The sequence below is a fragment of the Megalobrama amblycephala genome, linkage group LG5, assembly GCF_018812025.1.
Source record: "Megalobrama amblycephala isolate DHTTF-2021 linkage group LG5, ASM1881202v1, whole genome shotgun sequence".
Taxonomy (NCBI): Eukaryota; Metazoa; Chordata; class Actinopteri; order Cypriniformes; family Xenocyprididae; genus Megalobrama; species Megalobrama amblycephala.
This window is the reverse complement of record NC_063048.1, coordinates 34,225,657-34,245,483: the sequence shown is the minus strand read 5'-3', so window position 1 is coordinate 34,245,483 and position 19,827 is coordinate 34,225,657. Positions and strand designations below refer to the sequence as shown.

Sequence of the window (19,827 nt, the reverse complement as noted above, 5' to 3'; positions counted from 1 at the left end):
GAGAGGCATTACAAGTGTGAACAAAACAAAAGGCATATTTAAAGTCAGCATGAAATGAAAGTTGTGATGGTCTTTCCCAAGTGAAAAGGCTTCTCGAACAAGAAAAAATTTAGGGTGAGATTTGTTTTTTTCCACTGGGAATTGATTGGATCATTGTGATTTACTATCTCATGTGAGTGACAGGCCGTTAGTGCTTATAAGTACTAATAAACAGCCAACATGCTACTAATATGCATGCTAAAAAGCAACTACTTAATAGTGAATATGTGTTCCCTAATCTAAAGTGTTACCATAAAATTTCCTTACCACTTGAATACACAAGTCTATACATCTTAAAGTTGGTATGAAACAGAAGTTGTGATAGTATATCCAAGTGAAACGGCTTCTGGAATGAGAAAAATGTGAAGCGGGATTTGATTTCGTCCTTCAGGAATTGATTGGATCGTAGGAAGTTGGGCATGGCTAATTAAATGGAGGCAGATCTGAATGCCAGTTTGCAGTAAGTTGTGGAGGATATTTAGTCCCACCCTCTGCCGAGACACATTTCATGATAAAAGATTAATGTTTTTTGATTAAAGATTACGGGGCATATGAATTAAAAAAAATAATGATGTGAATGGATAAACCATTTTTAACAAGCAAAAAAAAAAAAAGTGTGTGTGCATAGTGAATGACATTATAACCTGAACTTAACCTTTATTAGTCAAATTATTTGATATTTTAATGACACATACTCATGCATGTCCTCTTTGATATTATTTCCATTTTTGTTTTTTTGTTCCATTTTTGTTTTTTTCCCATTTATTTTTATATATTTAGAATTGTATACAAAAAAAAGCTATATAAATCTATCTATAGATAGATTTATATAGCTTTTTTTTTTTTTTTTTTTTAAAGATTTGTCAAAGTGCTAATAATAAGATTTTGCCACAAAAAAAAAAGAATTTTGGCAAAAAAGACAACTCTTTTCAAAGCTTTCATTCTTTTAATAAGGCTTTTTATGATATCAGGGCAGTATCATTTTTCTTTAATGTTATATATGGGCATTACAAAAGAGATGTATTCAATACATTGTATGTATGAACTGCATTTTTAATATATTTTTAAATAAATTAATAGAGAGAAGAAAAATGCTACATCATCTCCCAACACCTACTGTAGAAACCAGAATATCTTAAGAGACTTTTTTTGACTCAGGCCTGTAAGCAACTACCTACAACATCTTAGTATTGTTGAGGCAACGCTTGCACTCACAAAATCTATCTATGTATATAATCTAGACAAATAAGTGTCCGATGCTTTTGGTACTACACTTGCCAAAGATCAGGCACACATGTTCAAATGTAATTAAAGATGCAATAAAACAGAAGTAGCAGCAGTTCTTCTATATGGCGTACATCCAAGAAAAATAAAAAAATGTAGGGCAGAGACTTAATTCTATCCATCAGTTGTTAATTGTATTCTGGAGAGGTGTGCATTGCACTCAGAAATGAATGCAAGATTGTAGCCGATTGAGGGATTAAATGAAGCAGACTAAATGATTGAAGAAGCCGGCATACATCACCAGAGACTGATGTTTTTCCTGGAAGTCATCTTTCCATATGACCGTGAAGTAATTTTCAGAAGAATCGTTGACTAAAAGAGATAACAATGACTAGAAAAAAAGGAAAAATTGACATGGTCTATTAAGAATCAAGAGCTCATTCTGGCTCATACAAAACATTTATTTCTCAGAACTTTTCCAAGTAAATTGTTTTTTCTTAGAACTTCAGTTACTGTATATGGAGTGATGGTGGTCTGCACTTCATGCTAACAAGTAGATGTGGGATGAATTTGCATGTTAACCAAGTAAGATGTGGTTTAAAAAATGAAGAACTGAAATGCAAGACATTTTCTAATCCAAAGAATAATAAAAATAAACAGAGAAGCAGTGCAACCTTTTTGGGGGCTTTTCTGGCCACTGACGGGACATATATATTGCATCACACTATGATGCATCCACTTTTCTTTCTGGCTTGACGCATTCTAATACGTGACTAATAATTGATCTTGTTGTTCTTCACAAGATACACTATTGGTGTTTATAAAAAATAAACAGGAAATATGAGTTATTATGACGCCAGAACTACCGAATCCAAGAGTGAAATGAGTAAGCCTCTTTAGAGATTACAATCAGTAGAGAAACCAGAAGAACCACATCCACAATTAACATGAGACTGATGTCAGACTTGTGAAAATGTGAGGCAAATAAGTAGCCATATTCAATTAACATATACGTAGAACGCCAGACTGAACTCATGACAACAATCAGCAAAACAAACAATCTGTTTTAGTAAGAAATGACGCAAAACATCAAGAAATGCCTTCTCATAACTCTGATCTCACTTTTTTTTCTCTTCTCATGTCAACATTAAAGCCTACAGCAGAATCACACTAGCTGAAAAAATTGTTTACAACCCATTCAAAACATACTACTTCAACTATGAATCATGCTTGTGGATCATATGTTATGGGCATATTATGACTGATGACTCAATATCATTTGCACAGATGACTGTAGTAGCATGGCAAACTTGTAGGGGTATAGAAACATCAGGTTTTCTCAAACACTATGTAATACAGTTTTAGCTTCAGGTGGACCACCAACGGACCATTCACAGCCTACCTGATGTAGATTACACACAAAAATGTAAAATTGATCTATGTGGTCTGATTGGTGCATGGATTTTCATTACAATTTGTGTTATCAATAAGTTTGTGGCATTTATGTTACTCAGATGTGGGTTTATATCGCACAATTTTTAATTCTTTCTTTGTTTGATGTCTTATTACTCAAATAATACAACTTATGACTTCTGAAGAGATGGAAATCTAGACCATATACAAGGTCTACATACATTTTCCATTTCCATTCTCTATCGTCAATGCAACCATTCATTCTAGAATTTCCGATGAGAAGCCCTTCTTTAGTCTATTACTGGTCTAGAGGTGAACTGTGGTTTGTTTGTGAGTGTTATCTAAGTAAGCAGTTCTTGGCTAGAATAAGTTGCAAAGTAAACCAGATAAAAGTCAAATGTTTCTTCTTTGTGAGACTAACTCAATGAATGTAGCATGCTTTTATAACAAGTAAAGTGTTAAAGAACCTACCCATGAAGTACTCCTAGTGTGTGGTGAGTCACAGACTTTGAGCGGCAGATACATCTGCTGCAGATAACTACCTCAACCTGATACATTTATTCTACTTAAACTGCCTGAACACATTTGGAGCACCATTAGCTCCATAATAAAAGAGGATTAGGTGTATAATGTTCTTATTTTCTTGAACTGTTACATAAAACTTGTTATAAACCTGCCAGACTACACTTTTGATGAAAAACAACAATTTGAGGGACTGAACAAAACTAATATACTGTCTATATATTACCCAGCCAACATTTCATGGTGGGGCCAATGTAGACACAATATGACCTTGAGGAATGGCCCCTAAATTGATTTATCCACATGCTTCATGTTGTTCCTATATGAATTAGTCCATATGAATCTCATATAGAATCTGATTGGGGCTAATTCACATGAAACCTGTGGACAAACCCATTTGGGAAACATACCTCAAGCCTATATCATGGCCTACATTGGCCCCACCAATAATTGTTGGCTGGGTACATACATACATGCAACTACGACAACTACAGTCTTACCGTGGTATCCGCAGCAGTGACCGCAGTGGTGGGAATGTGTTTAGGGACCGTGTTTGTGGACTGACACACCACACAGCCCTGTGGCCCCAAGGTGACAATGACTGAACCACAACCTTTGCTTAGCAGCTCCAGGCCTACTCGACTGGCATCCTCCACTGTGATAACAGAGAGACCCGTCAACAGCTCTGCCTGAGAGGAACACCACAAGATAAAGAAGAAACAGTCATATTTATGCTAATATCAGTTATGCTAAGAGCTAATATGCAACTACGCTAATTTGTTTGTATCCTAAACCACGATTACAGGTGCCAGAATCATACTCTATGTCCGTGAACTCAAACGTTTCTAGTTTTCAGCATTTGTAAATCAGGTCTTTTGTATGCGCTTTGTTAAATAAAGAGGCGTTTTACTCAAGATGCCTTCAAAGGAGCGAGGAAAAATGAGCATAACCGATGTCCTTTGCATATGCAGATTGATATCTTCTTCTTCTCACTAACATTTAGATTTTAAATTGAATAAAACACCAACAATAAAAATAACTAGCTAGCTTAGCTCATTAAATTAAAAGTCCATAGATATTGCCGTCAGTTCATATTGCCGTTAACAATTTCTCCGACAAGCAGATACAATGAGACCTTTTTTCCTGTTTGTTCATGCGATGTTTGGCATAAAACCTGTTAGACTAGGAATGAAACCACCATCATTGCCCTTTTGAGTACTGAAGTTTGCTAGCACCACAGTAACACAATAGTGTGTCTTAAATACACTGAACAATATTATAAATATGGTCAACACCAGATACTGACTGGTTCTCGGACCCCCCAGACCCCCCAATACAGTAAAACTGCACATTTTAGAGTGCCCTTTTATTGTGGCCAGCCATGGATTATCTCGGCAAAGGAGAAGTGCTCACTAACACAGATTTAGACAGATTTATGAACAATATTTGAGAGAAATAGGCCTTTTGTGTACATAGAAAAAGTCTTAGATCTTTGAGTTCAGCTCATGAAAAATGGGGGCAAAAACAAAAGTGTTGCATTTATAATTTTGTTCAGTGTATATACAACGGGGCCGTTTACTTAATACACTGACCAGGCATTTGTGCCTACTGGACATTTATGAACCTGTGTAGAGTATGTTTCTGACTAATCACTATTTATTGTTTACCTCTATGTGATAAAGTGGGCGAAATCCAGATATCCCAATAAGAATCCGCGTGATCAGAATTTTAATGTAAGGTGATGCATATTTTGTTCATTTTGAAGTTGGTCACTTGAATTTGCCGTGCTGACCAACAGCTGCTTGGTTCGAAAGTGACTTCAGTGAGAGCTGTGCTTTACACATAGCTGCGCTATATACAAAAGACAATGGGCTTTTTTTTTTGCCCACAAAATTTTGCTAATGTAACCGCAACATTTGCTGTATGTCACCAACCTTTATGTCATTCATGAATAACAGAGGGTATGAATAAGTGTGTAAAGCCTGAGATCAATCTGATCAAAGTGTCTTCTACATGGAAAAATGTAGTGTTGGCATTATCAGTTCGTTTAGGTTCGCTACTGCAGGTGCAAAGAATAACCCCCACTCAGGCCCACCAAACGAGTGGAGATAGTACTGAAAGATCAGGCCAATAAGTATCCCCTTTGTATTTGTGTACTTTAAGCTTTGCCATCAATCTTTCCTAGCTGGCTGCCAAAACAGAAAAGCGCACACATTACTCATCAATGTGTGGTTATCTACTTCTGTAAACTGCTGATGATTCATCGTTCACTCTTGCAACTGAAGTCGTCGGGTGAGAGCCAAGCGTGTACACGAATGCGTGCGCTGGGACGAAGGCTGAATCTAAGGGGTTGATTTGTACTGAGGGCTCTCACTTTTAAGTCCCACCTGTACATTTTTCCCCCTCCAACCTCCCAGCCACATCAAAGCTGCCCTGACGGAGCACTCTGGTTCAAACTCTCAGTCACGCTGGAGCTTTTGCCCCAGGCCATACTGACACACCATCTGTGCATCTGTCTGCCTGGTCGTTGCTGCTTTAACTTTACTGTTTCCCATCAATCCAAGCCCTTGTCTGTCATCTTGCCCTGCCACGATGTGAAAAAGGACGGCCTCAAACATAACAGTTACTGTAAGACGCAGCAGCCAACCCCATAATTTCTTGCACTTGGCAGGTAGGTGACTTTTCGTGTGGTTGTATTTCATTTCTAGTATGCAGGTCATGACCAGGCAAGATAACTGAGCTGTTGTTTTACTCTAGTAACCTGCTTTAACAAACCTGAAAACCTACATGCAAAATAGGCTCTACAGGTTAATGCAGTCAAAATATAAATTTGGGTTAAAATTTCATGTCAACTTGCTTTTTGGAAGTTGTATTTTAATGTTCATTTATAATGACTTGTTTTATTTTCTAAAAATGCAATATGCTAAACACCGCTTTTAACCCCGGGTAAAGGAACATTTCACGCTTGTTATTTAGAAACGGGGTTAGCACCGTTTTTATCCGGAGAAGGTTTAGCACCACTTTTGCGGTGTTAACCCCGTATTGTGGTGCCAAACTTGTACAGCGTGAAATGATGCAGACAACCAATCGCGTACTTATATTCACATTGTATATAAATATTAAATTCAGCGTTTGAGAGGAAAAAAGTCAAATGCTGACAGAAAACGCAACAATTTGAGTGAAGAAGAGACCATTTTATTCTTACCTTTATTGACCAAAATGTCCATTCAGTATAAACTCTGTTTAGCACAGTCGGCATTACGAGGATGGGCAATGCTAGTGCTATGTAAAAAGGTTGCGTGCTGCGTTTATCCAATCAATGACAGTGATACCACTAATATGCAAATAATAACATTAACCCTGGGTTTAGGAATGTACAATATGAAACGTCAGCTTATGAATACCTAGGATTAAGTGTTAACCCCTGGTAAATTATGAGCAGTGTTAAACGTAAAGCACAATAACCCAGGATTTAGTTAACCTGGGGTTTAGTATGATCCAGGGTTAACTATTTCAAGTGTGAAAAGCCCTATAGTGACACACTAAAATCATTCTGAACATCTTAGCATATCAACGCCGTGTTATCACCCATAGCAATGCTGAAAAGTGCATTTGTTTGTGATATTTTTCTTTATGTAAAATGACTGATATTGTGTTTCACCTCAGACTCATTGCAGCAGAAAACATCAGATGCTTTGTAGAAATCAGAATGCAGGTCTGCAACAGCAGGGGCTGGATTAAAAATGGTTTTCACTGTAAGAAACACAGAAAATATTATTCACACATTGCGTTAAGGAAATTGATTTTCTTAGAACAAAGAGAAATGCAAATCCCACAAGTAAAAATGCAAAGACCAAGGTAAAGAATTTCTATGATGTCAAATTTTTGTTATGAGTTATAATTGGTGTGCATGCAGACACAGCTCAGTCACAGATACTGACACACCGCAGTTCACGTCAGACAGCAGTCAGTATGAAACTCGCCCTTTGAGCTACTTTGAGCTACATTCATTTGATTTGATATAAACTCCTTTACTTTGCTCCATTCTTAACACAACTATAGTTTTATAACTGCGTCAATACTTGGCTAACAACCCTTTCTCTCTTTCTTTCTCTAAGTCCTAAACATAACATGTTCTGTAAAACCCAACCACATAGGAAGTGACTATAACCAAGGCACTATCTCCTTACTTCCTGTCGGTGAGGGGATTTCTCACTTGTTAGCTTAGTAAACAACGCATTCTAAAAGGTGGTTTATTTAATATGTCATAAGAAAATAATTTCTTGCAGGTTTGAACATGGTCCTTACCATACAGAAAACGACTATTTTCATACTGGCTGTAAGAATTGTCATGTCTGTTGCTGCTTATGAATTTATGTTACAGAGGGCCCATAATCTAATATGCACAAAGACACTTCTAACCCTTAATATTAATAATTGCAGCAGAAGTACCATAAGAAAATATTTTAGCCAATAATGGTGAGCCTTTGGGTCAAAAATTTTGAGAGCCACTGCTTTAGTGGACCCAAAAAATATTTGGACACTTAAAAATTATTTTTATAATTACCTGTAACCGACTGGTCCCAAAAGACATTCTTAGTGATTTTTATTCACATACAATTCATATGATTAATTTGACTTAAAATTAACAACCATGAAAGTTTATTAATAGCAGAGGTGTTATACATGAACAGTGTATCATGTTCCATTGTGAGTTAACACATTTCCTGCCAAGTTCTGAAATTCACTTTCTGAATGATAAGTCATTCTTTGGCCGTACACATGAACAAATTCCTGTTTTCACACCTGAAAGTTTGTTTAAACTGAAAGTTCATGTTTTTCTTTATTTCATATTTTGAATAATGTCCTATACCTGGTATTTTTATACAATGAATAGTGATTCAGACTGTCAAGCTCCAAAGAAGACAAAAAAGAACCATGAAAGTACAATAAAAGTAGTTCATATGACTTGTACGCTATATTCATAAATTCTGAGAAGCATTCAGAGAAATTGACTGGAATGACAGTGTTGTTTACTGTAAATAATTGTGTGTGTGTGTGCTTGTTGGAGCTTTGCTGTCTTAAGTACTGACAGAATTTTCATTTTCTGGGTGAACTGTCTCCTTGTGTTTTAGGAATAGGCAGTGAGCCCCTAGTTTTCTTGAATGATCTAAAGAGAAATCAACATGCACTTGTGAAGTGGACAACATAATATAGAAGAGGAGGGAAATAATGAGGGAAAATAAACGGCAAAACTAAGTAGCCACATGAGATGAATGAATGAGTCATGCGAAACCTCACTGCTCAGAGATGCTTTAAAAAGCTCTAAATGAAAAACAACAGAAACACAAGTTAAATGTGAGCTAAATTCATGCTAGAGTGAACAAACATCCCTTCAGTAGCTGATCTAAAGTATGAAATTACATGTTAGCTACATATTAGCTTTGAAGTTAACTGAAATGAACTACACTTGAGGAGAGAATCAAAGCTGGATGGCCCTTATATTAATTTATTTAAAAATGTGGTTAGGAAAACGGTTCTCGGATTCTTCTCCAGTGAGCCTGTGGGGGTGGCATGTGCGTAATCCAAGCCTTGAGCTCCGGCTAAGTGCTATTTGCGCACGTCATTGTCTGATGAATTCATCCCAAGTGATAGGCGCATAATCTGGGCTAATGGCCTGTCTCTTAACACTTAATATGGCCCGCTAACGGGCTAAACAGCATGTATCTGGGAAGTTCTGAGGTGGTGAATGTGAATATCGGGGTGCGTTGGTGTGGAGGGTGGGGGGGTATCCATCTGTGTCATCCATCTGTGGAATAAGCTTGTTGCATCATTGTGCATCTCCATGACAAGGATAAACGGTGTCTCTGATCAGCGGGGACCTGAACATACAAGGTGCTAATGATATCTGCGACACAGCCGGTTGTGTTATTTTCACAAGTTGTGCTTTACTCTCACCAATCATTTGGTATAAGGAACTAAAAATAAGTGGAAGTGAAAAGGAAATAAACTATTGTTGTTAAATGATTATGCTAGCACTCACACAAACCATTTGGTGATTAAACAAAGATAGGACCCCAACAGTGTGACACAAGTGATTTTATGAAAGATGTGGACTGTAACGAAGGGGAAGACCGTAACTAGAAACTGAATTGTGATACTTTACCTGCATACATACAGTATACTTCCATAAAGTATATTTAACTTTATCCACATACATACAGTATGCTCATGTAAAGTGATTTATACTATCTAGCAAATATAAACTTTACCATTGCTTGTATCGTCGCAAAATGTAAACTATATTTTCAACCAGCTCTAATCTGCTAAATGTGATTATATGGCATTAAATATTAACATATTATAAACAATAAAGGTTTATTTAAAAAAAAAAAAAAAAAAAAAAAAAAAACATGCAAAAACAAAAATGGAAATAATATCAAAGAGAGGACACTCATGAGTATGTGTCATTAAAATATCAGATAATTTGACTAATAAAGGTTAAAGGATTAGTCCACTTTCAAATAAAATTTCCCTGATAATTTACTCACCCCCATGTCATCCAAGATGTTCATGTCCTTCTTTCTTCAGTTGAAAAGAAATTAAGGTTTTTGATGAAAACATTTCAGGATTATTCTCCTTATAATGGACTTCAATGGCCTCCAAACGGTTGAAGGTCAAAATTACAGTTTCAGTGCAGCTTAAAAGGGCTTTAAAAGATACCAGACGAGGAATAAGGGTCTTATCTAGCGAAATGATCGGTCATTTTCTAAAAAAAAATGTAAACGTATATGCTTTATGTTTGGGCTGGGCAATATATCGCGTTCATTATCGATATTGCGTAGCTTGTCAGTGATCTACGGTTCTGTCTATTAAATGCCGCTCCATTTGAAAGCAGGTGATGGCGATTTAGCGGTAATCAGGGAACCGGCTTTACTGACGAAATGCGCGTGACAATCGCATGCGCTATATCGCCCAGCCCTACTTTATGTAAACAAGTGCTTCCGCCACTTCCAAGTGCTTCTATTTAAATACTGAACTGGCGCTGCGTTCGTTCCGTAAGTAGAATAGGGAAGGCGTAGGACATACAGTGTAAGCTTTTTGAAGAATACAAAAGTGCGGTTTTGGCGGAACCACTTGGAAGATTGCAATAATTTACAAATCTCATAAACTTATATTTTATTCACAATAGGATATAGATAACATATCAAATGTTGAAAGTGAGACATTTTGAAATGTCATGCCAAATATTGGCTCATTTTGGACTTCATGAGAGCTACACATTCCAAAAAAGTTGGGACAGGTAGCAATAAGAGGCTGGAAAAGTTAAATGTACATATAAGGAACAGCTGGAGGACCAATTTGCAACTTATTAGGTCAATTGTCAACATGATTGGGTATAAAAAGAGCCTCTCAGAGTGGCAGTGTCTCTCAGAAGTCAAGATGGGCAGAGGATCACCAATTCCCCCAATGCTGCAGCGAAAAATAGTGGAGCAATATCAGAAAGAAGCTTCTCAGAGAAAAATTGCAAAGAGTTGAAGTTATCATCATCTACAGTGCATAATATCACCAAAAGATTCACAGAATCTGGAACAATCTCTGTGCGTTAAGGGTCAAGGTCGGAAAACCATACTGGATGCCTGTGATCTCCTGGCCCTTAGACGGCACTGCATCACATACAGGAATGCTACTGTAATGGAAATCACAACATGGGCTCAGGAATACTTCCAGAAAACATTGTCGGTGAACACAATCCACCGTGCCATTCGCCGTTGCCGGCTAAAACTCTATAGGTCAAAAAAGAAGCCATATCTAAACATGATCCAGAGCGCAGGCATTTTCTCTGGGCCAAGGCTCATTTAAAATGGACTGTGGCAAAGTGGAAAACTGTTCTGTGTTCAGACAAATCAAAATTTGAAGTTCTTTTTGGAAAACTGGGACGCCATGTCATCTGGACTAAAGAGGACAAGGACAACCCAAGTTGTTATCAGCGCTCAGTTCAGAAGCCTGCATCTCTGATGGTATGGGGTTGCATGAGTGCGTGTGGCATGGGCAGCTTACACATCTGGAAAGGCACCATCAATGCTGAAAGGTATATCCAAGTTCTAGAACAACATATGCTCCCATCCAGATGTCGTCTCTTTCAGGGAAGACCTTGCATTTTCCAACATGACAATGCCAGACCACATACTGCATCAATTACAACATCATGGCTGCGTAGAAGAAGGATCCGGGTACTAAAATGGCCAGCCTGCAGTCCAGATCTTTCACCCATAGAAAACATTTGGCGCATCATAAAGAGGAAGATGCGACAAAGAAGACCTAAGAGAGTTGAGCAACTAGAAGCCTGTATTAGACAAGAATGGGACAACATTCCTATTCCTAAACTTGAGCAACTTGTCTCCTCAGTCCCCAGATGTTTGCAGACTGTTATAAAAAGAAGAGGGGATGCCACACAGTGGTAAACATGGCCTTGTCCCAACTTTTTTGAGATGTGTTGATGCCATGAAATTTAAAATCAACTTATTTTTCCCTTAAAATGATACATTTTCTCAGTTTAAACATTTGATATGTCATCTATGTTGTATTCTGAATAAAATATTGAAATTTGAAACTTCCACATCATTGCATTCTGTTTTTATTCACAATTTGTACAGTGTCCCAACTTTTTTGGAATCGGGTTTGTATATAAAGCATATACATTTACATTTTTTTCGAAAATTACCGATCGTTTCGCTAGATAAGACCCTTATTCCTCGTTTGGTATCATTTAAAGCCCTTTGAAGCTGCACTGAAACTGTAATTTTGACCTTCAACCATTTGGAGGCCATTGAAGTCCACTATAAGGAGAATAATCCTGGAATGTTTTCATCAAAAACCTTAATTTCTTTTCGACTGAAGAAAGAAAGAAAGAAAGAAAGACATGAACATCTTGGATGACATGGAAGTGAGTAAATTATCAGGAAAATTTTATTTGAAAGTGAACTAATCCTTTAACATCACAATTTTCAGTAAAGATTCTTGTGCATTAAGAAATTTGACTTTACAGGAAGTGGGGTGAGACAATCAAGTACATTGAGATGAAGCAAAGATGCGTAACTGACCGTGGTTCTCTTTGGCCATTCTCAAGGCCTGCAGTGATGCATCTGGGTTGATCTCAAGCTGGCAAATGAGCACCTTGGCATTTACTATGGCAGATTGTGCCCGCTGTAGCTCCTCTTGCCCCAGAAGCATATTAGCGCCAGCGACAATCACTATGGCATTTTCCCCTGTAAATACAATATATAAACCGTGACCACAAGATGCTTATAAACCTTTAAGGAGACATCACTGTTAATTAGACTAAAACATAATTTTAAAATATTCAGACATTTAAGTCACGCTTAAAAATATATGAATCCATTGCATATCAAACTAAGTGTCTTTATTTTAAAGAAAGAAAAGAAACATTCTTCAAAATAAAAAAAGAAGTTTGGTTTTAGGTTTTAAGTAATAAAACAATACATTTCTTATACTGTTGAAAATTAAGACAAAGCATTTGGACACTTTTTTGTTGTCCTAAGTATTATGGAACGTGATGAACTAAAATTACCTTGGGACCTTTTTTCTGTCTGAACATATTTTCAGACGCCACTGTGATATTTTGTTATCTAATGCAAAGTGTGCAAATATATTTTAGGGCCATGGATATAGGAGTATGAAATTCTCTCGGTATTGTGCCATGAACAGACAGACACATATAAAGAGCTGTTTTAAGCATTCAAAAACCACACTGCAGAGTCAGGAGATATTATCAAAGCTTTTTCCTCATTTCAGCTTCCTTGTTAGCTTGCGGGATAATTGTTCAAATTCACATCGCTGTGATATTCACACAGGAAGCTAGGACACTGAAAGTAGGTTGTTATGGTGATCATGACGCCAATCTGAGCTCTTCCTGGAGTGCTCACTGTGGTGCTAGTAGACTGCCACGAGGCTTAGCACTTATGCTGGATCACTAAACCATGGCATTTACAATGCAGCAGGCCTTGCATTCAGAGGCAGGCTGGTTATGTCACCTTTCTTTAAGTCCAAGTAGTGCTACATTAAACTGGGTCTAAAATAACCCTGTGTAGGCGAGGTGGACACAGGTAGAGAACTTCTCACTCATTTATGTCTCATTCAGAAGAGTACTTAGCTGTGTTGATGTTATTTTAGGGGCTTTTAAAAATCAGGGATGCAGCAAGGCTCGGTACTCAGACCAATTTAATTTTACCTGTGTCATTTACAATGATAGAGGCAGCTCCAGTCGCAGCATTTTCAGTCTGTTCTGCATAGGCTGAGAGAGGGAGAGAAAGAGAGAAGTGGATAACCTAAATTGCTTACAGTATACAAAACTGAACTGAACGAATCAGAATGTCCATATAAAATCTTTACAGTGTTTATAAATTATGACAATACAATGTTGGGGAAGCAATTTTAAAATTGTATCCTGCCAAACTACAGGTTACTGATAATATAAAATATCTAACAACTGATAAACAGCTGAAATAAATAATAAAGTTGATCAATTCAGCACAAAACCTAATAAGCTAAACTACAAACAAAATGTAGATAACTACAAAAAGGGACAATATAATTTCAATCATGTCATTATCAGATTGCAAAATACACAACAGGGCATACCAGGGACACAAATAAACTGCAAAAACGATCATGTTCATGCTCTGTATTTTTTCTTGCTTTCAAGTAAAAATATCTAAACATCTTCAAAGCAAGATTTTGTTTTTGATGTCTGTCACTGTTCATCATTGAGCAAGCAAAATCAGATATGCTTGTTCTGACAGCGTAATCAATATTTGATATATCTACATTGGCTACTAGTAATAATGACGTAGACACTGGAATGATAAGAGTAGCTGTCATCATGTAAATTACTGGATGTAAAACTGGAAATTTTGCTTCTGCTTACGACCATCATGGCATCTCACCATCTTATCAAGGTCCATGTGATGACAAATATTGGAGACATTACTGTATTTTACACAATCATACATATAAATGTCAGATTTATTCGATGTTCACAGAACATATATTTTTGTTGTGTAAAATGTGTAAATTCAGACACAGCTAGAAGCAATATTGCACACTTTGTACTGAATTAAGTTACACACATACTGCAACCCAAATAATGGAGAAAAAACTAATTCAAATACAATCTTATTCACAATTACTTCATATCAAAACATTATTTTAATTTGATTTCAAACCACCTACTAATTTGTATTGTCAGGTTTGTAAAAAAAAAAAAAAAAAAAAAATCACAATTTTCTAATTATGAAAAACTAAATAGATTTGAGTTGCATACACCTTTTTTTATTTTTTTATTTTTTATTTTTTGGCTGCCTGTCTGTAGGTAGCCATAGATGTGAAACAACGTGAAAGCATAGTTTGGCCATTACCAGTCGATATGCCATTATTTTTGAAGTTTTGAATGTAGTCGTTCCCAAAAACGTCTCTGCCGACCTGAAGAGAAAAAGCAACCAAAGATGAAAAGCGGAACTTGAGATGATATTTTCTAGCAACTCACTGACCGGCCAAAGTTCTGCATTGCTATATCAGGCCAAGCCTTCCAGATATAGCACCCCCAAACAAACGCCTCCACTCTACAAATACAACTTTAATCTCCCCCTCTCTCTTTCTCTTCCTCTCTATGAGACATTCAATGTTGAGGTAGAGGGCAAAAGGGTTCCTTTTTTCCCAGCTGGGTCTGCTTTTATCCCACACTGGTAAAGACATGCCAAGGATGGGGTCCTAAGCCCCAGCAGTGGAGACCCTTCACTACCTGGCCTTCTGTCTTTGAAGTATGATCTCTCTTTGAATGTTTCTGAAAGCATAGGAGTCTATTTTTACACACTGCATACGCTTCGGTATTGATTGGGGTCTTTGCACTGACAAAATGAAGAGCTTCATTACTCTTGTGCGGTTAAATGCTGAAATACATGAATTGCTCCGGTATCAACCTAAACTTGATACTCTATGTGTACTTCAGGCTATATTCAGTTATTTAGGATGTTCAGAAAAGCAGACCATATTGGGTACCTTGCACACCATGGCAGTCTTGGCCCCCATTCGTGCAGCTTGGACACACTGATTGGCCCCTTTACCACCAAAACCGATAAAGAACTTGTGTCCATGTATCGTCTCTCCAGCCTTGGGAAGTCTTGGTGCCTGACTGACAGAAAGACATAAGGGACTAGGCTATAAAAAAGTACTGAAAAAATGAAAGCATGCATCAGAAGTTATTTAAATACAAATCCAAAGTATCTAACCAAGAATTAAATTGAGGGAAGGCAAAAAAAAAAGTACCCACATTTTATTGTACTTAAAGGTAGTTGACCCCATAATGAAATTCGTTATTTACTTACACATGTCATTCTTAACCCATTTGCATTTTTTTTTTTGTGAGTCTTAACACAAAAGAACATCATTTGAAAAGTGTCTCAGTGTTTTAGTCTATATTATGGTGACCAGGAGGGGACATGTTTGGTTCACTTAGTTTTGCCGCGGCCACATTTAAGATTGTGGTTTTAACGGTCATCAATATCATAAATCCTGCAAAGTTTTTTACATTTTCATTTTTTTTTTAAACGTATGTACATTCATAACACTATACTATACTATACTATACTATACTATACTATACTATACTATGTTACCTTTGCATCAAATTACAAAAAAACTAGTTAATGCTGCTGTGAGGGTCGCAGCGGCTATGGGAGTGACGGTAAAAATTATATCTTTCTCTCTTCTGACTGCGGTTATCAATCGCTCTCTATTTTTCCTATTTTTGAAAGTTGTGAAAATACTATTGTGAATTGTTTCTTTTGCTATTTGAGCAAATGGAAACACAAAAAAATATATTTAATGTATTCTCTTATTCACCGCTATAGATTTTTACCCAACTATGATGACTTCCGCTTCTGAGAAACCTGGAAACGTGAAAAGGGTCTATATGTCGTGGCCATGAGATATTAATTTGTGGGAACGTGATAATAAGTCGTGGCCTCGAGATCATATGTTGAGGGAAAGACATTATTTCTCATGGCCACGAGTTAAATGCGTAAACAACCTACGCGACCATGGCAACCTGGAAATATCAGAAATGGATAGGCCTTTAATAATATTTATTTTGAATTAAGAATGATAAAATAAGGGCAGAATTAAGAAATTATTATATCAATATATTGTTTGAATGCTGTCTATATAGTCAACATCGTGCGCAATGTAATAAGCTATAAATAGCCTATTATATTGCACGCGATGCTGCCAATAGACAGCATTCGAATGAAGTTTATTATCAATTTGATAATAACAAACTTCATTTACTAATGATAAAAGAATATGTTAGAACATTAAATAATAAAGGCCTAGCCCTAGAAGAAAACATTTTTATCCATCCAATCTCACAGCTTTTTAAGCTGATTATGTCTTTATTATTATTATTATTATTATTATTATTATGCCTGTCAAACCTAAATAAAATGATATATAAATGATAATAATTTAATGATATATAAAATGATAAACAAAATTAAGTTTAGCCTAGGCTTTATCCGTAAATGGATTTTAAAAAAAAACTTTTTTGTAGCTTAAATATTCTTTTAACATATAACCTATTAATAATAAATTATTCAAACTTCATTCGAATGCTGTCACGCAGACATGTGGCGCTACAAATGATAACAGACGCTCATTTAGCCTATCTTCAGGCTACAGACAAAAGTCATAAAGTCACATTTTTATTGCATGATCAGGCATTTAATGTATTTACAAAATATAGCTAACATAATATAGGCCTACAGAAAGGTAAAGACATACGGGAAATGAAGGGGAAAGTAAATCAAATAGGGCTACATAATGAATAAAAAAATGTAAACAATAATGATAATAATAATAATAATAATATAAAAATTAACAATCAGTGAATGGATTTAAAAGACTGTTGTATGTGATTAAAATATAGCTACACGGCATATTCTAACATTTATTGATAAACTTCATTCGAATGCTGCTGTACTGTAGGCACTGCAAACAACAATAGGCAATATGTTAATATAATCATTTCTTAATTCTCTGCTTTTTCTTAATTAAAAATAAATATTATTAAAGGCCGATTCCATTTCTGATAATTCCAGGTTGCCATGGTCGCGCATGTTGTTTACACATTTAACTAGTGGCCATGAGAAATTATGTAGTTTCCTCAAAACGAAGAAGTCGTGGCCACAAGACAAATATATCGTTCCCTCACCATATGATTTCGAGGCCACGACTTTACATCGTGTGGCCACGACATAAGGATGTCGTTACCTCGACAAAATTATCGCGTGGCCACGACATATTATCACGTTCCCACGAGTTAACGTTGCGAACCGAGCATGTTCTCTTCGGGTCACCGTACCATACAATGAAAGTCAATGGGGTCCAATTATGACATTATATGGACAAAAACTGAAAGTCAACCCTATCCAACCAAAAGCAGAAGTACATTCAAGTTAAAAGGAATTGATGAAATTCAGAGATTTATTTCACAAAGTTTGTAAATCAACTTCAGTTGTCTTAATTTTAAAGCAATTGTTGAATTAATGCATTGTGAGTGTTCAATTGTTGCACTTTGTTTTCAGAGGAATGACAGATGGTCCATTCACTCAGTTCTAAAAAGTCCATATTGTTTGAATGAAAGGGACTTTTACTGGAAACATGCTATGTTTATGAGCTGTAAATGAAAATAATATGACATGACAACCTGAGCCCTCCTAAATCTAAGGCAGGTGCCCTGAACTCCCTAAAAAGCTAATTGCTGTGCTGCTTAGTGCGTGACATTTCAGAGCGGGGTCCATCAGCCTTTCACCCGAGCAGAACTAGCAGCTATTACTCATTCTATTGAACAACAGAAAAAAAACCCAATCCCAGACATCTAGTTACGGTCTGGCCCCAATCCAAGTCTCCGGGAGCCCGTGTTTATGTGATGGCAGAATGAGCCGATAAAGTTGTTTTTCACATAAATGTTGTTTGTGTGGTGTGGTTAAGAGAGGGAATATTACAGGAAGTCAATGCAGATGAATATAGATACTGCCGAGATTTCAGTAAAGTGAGCGGAAAGTGAAGATATTTTAGCTTGTTGTTTATGATGTTTGTGATGAACTGTGGTAAATGATGTTGATAAAGAAAAAACCTGAACAACTTAAAATAAAGAACTAATGGGGGGAAATTATATACTTAAAGCGACCGTAAGGCATATTTCCCCCACATTTTCAACAAAACAAACAAACAAACAAACAAAAAATCTTAACTGAATTTTGCATGAGTACTCTGTTTAACTGAGTAATGGATTAATATATTATAAATGATAAATAATATGAAGTGTTGCTAGTCAAAAACTCTGAAGAAGGATAAGTAAAACACTACTATTGCAGTCTAATTTAGTAATAACTTCAAATCTGCTATACTTTTACCACAAACAATGCACTTGGTTCATTAAAGATGAAGAAAATTGTAATTATGACCGCACAACTGCACTGAACTTTCTATTTGCACGGATTCAACTGGACAGCCAATAGGAATATACAAAGTCCATATAAGATAAGTCATTTCACTGGTCAGCCATGTTTGAAATGCCTTTCAGGCAGCTCTTTCAGTCATGCAAGTCCAGCTCCTATATCTCTTTGAATGGGGAAACATTAAATTCTCCAAAGCTGTTCACCAAGTTTACGATTGAATTTCATATTTGAAATCAACAATGAAATCGGACAACTGTCTCATAAATCTTGTTTCTAAACACTCAAATCATGACAAAAAACAACAAAAAGAAGAAGGCAGGACTTATTATGCCATATTGCACGTTGCACTAAAAGTCTTTAGTGTGGATGCTTTATTTCACAACTTGTCCACCTAACCAGCATTCTAAGGTTGTCTGATTGAGTCATCGTCTGCGTCGAAGGTTATAGACAGTCTAGCCTCACCTTAACACCTCGCTTATAGTTCCTCTATTGTTTTATGAGCAATAGTCATTTTCCCACAAACCCAGTTCTGATACAAATGCTGTGACTTTCCTGTGCCAAGAGGAAACACAACAGGTGTTTTGTGACGTAGGCTGTGGTTCAAGCAGATGTTTACTACTTTATAAAGGCAGGACCTAAAACAGCCTGCATGAGTAACAGTATGTGCTGTACATTCTGGTCCATGGGGCAATAAAGGAGCAAGTATTTGTTTATAACAAAAGAATTACTGAATAATAAGAATTACCATGTTTTTGGACATGGTAATTTCATTGTATTGTTCAAGTACTTTGGAATATTATGTAAAATACCATGTTATATGAATATGGTGATTGATTATTAAGTACTATATATATATATATATATATATATATATATATATATATATATATATATATATATATATATATATATATATATATATATATATATATATATACAGTACAGTCCAAAAGTTTGGAACCACTAAGATTTTTAATGTTTTTAAAAGAAGTTTCGTCTGCTCACCAAGGCTACATTTATTTAATTAAAAATACAGTAAAAAACAGTAATATTGTGAAATATTATTACAATTTAAAATAACTGTGTACTATTT

General features: G+C 36.2%; 1 protein-coding gene across 7 annotated transcripts in view; it reads right to left on the bottom strand.

Annotated features, from left to right (window-relative positions):
* rbks (ribokinase) overlaps positions 1–19,827 on the bottom strand; it is a 33,846-nt gene that overhangs the window by 8,380 nt on the left and 5,639 nt on the right. For 4 of the 7 annotated variants that reach the window (XM_048191963.1, XM_048191961.1, XM_048191962.1 and 1 more), the window contains 7 exons: positions 15,277–15,409; positions 14,637–14,700; positions 13,451–13,513; positions 12,303–12,467; positions 6,860–6,951; positions 3,699–3,887; positions 1,565–1,635 (listed from right to left, as the gene is read on the bottom strand). In XM_048191963.1, the coding sequence (XP_048047920.1) occupies positions 1,565–1,635; positions 3,699–3,887; positions 6,860–6,951; positions 12,303–12,467; positions 13,451–13,513; positions 14,637–14,700; positions 15,277–15,409 (777 nt within the window). Of the gene's footprint in view, positions 1–1,564; positions 1,655–3,698; positions 3,888–6,859; positions 6,952–12,302; positions 12,468–13,450; positions 13,514–14,636; positions 14,701–15,276; positions 15,410–19,827 lie in introns of all 7 variants that reach the window. The other 3 variants (XM_048191967.1, XM_048191966.1, XM_048191964.1) reach the window with 2 other exon arrangements.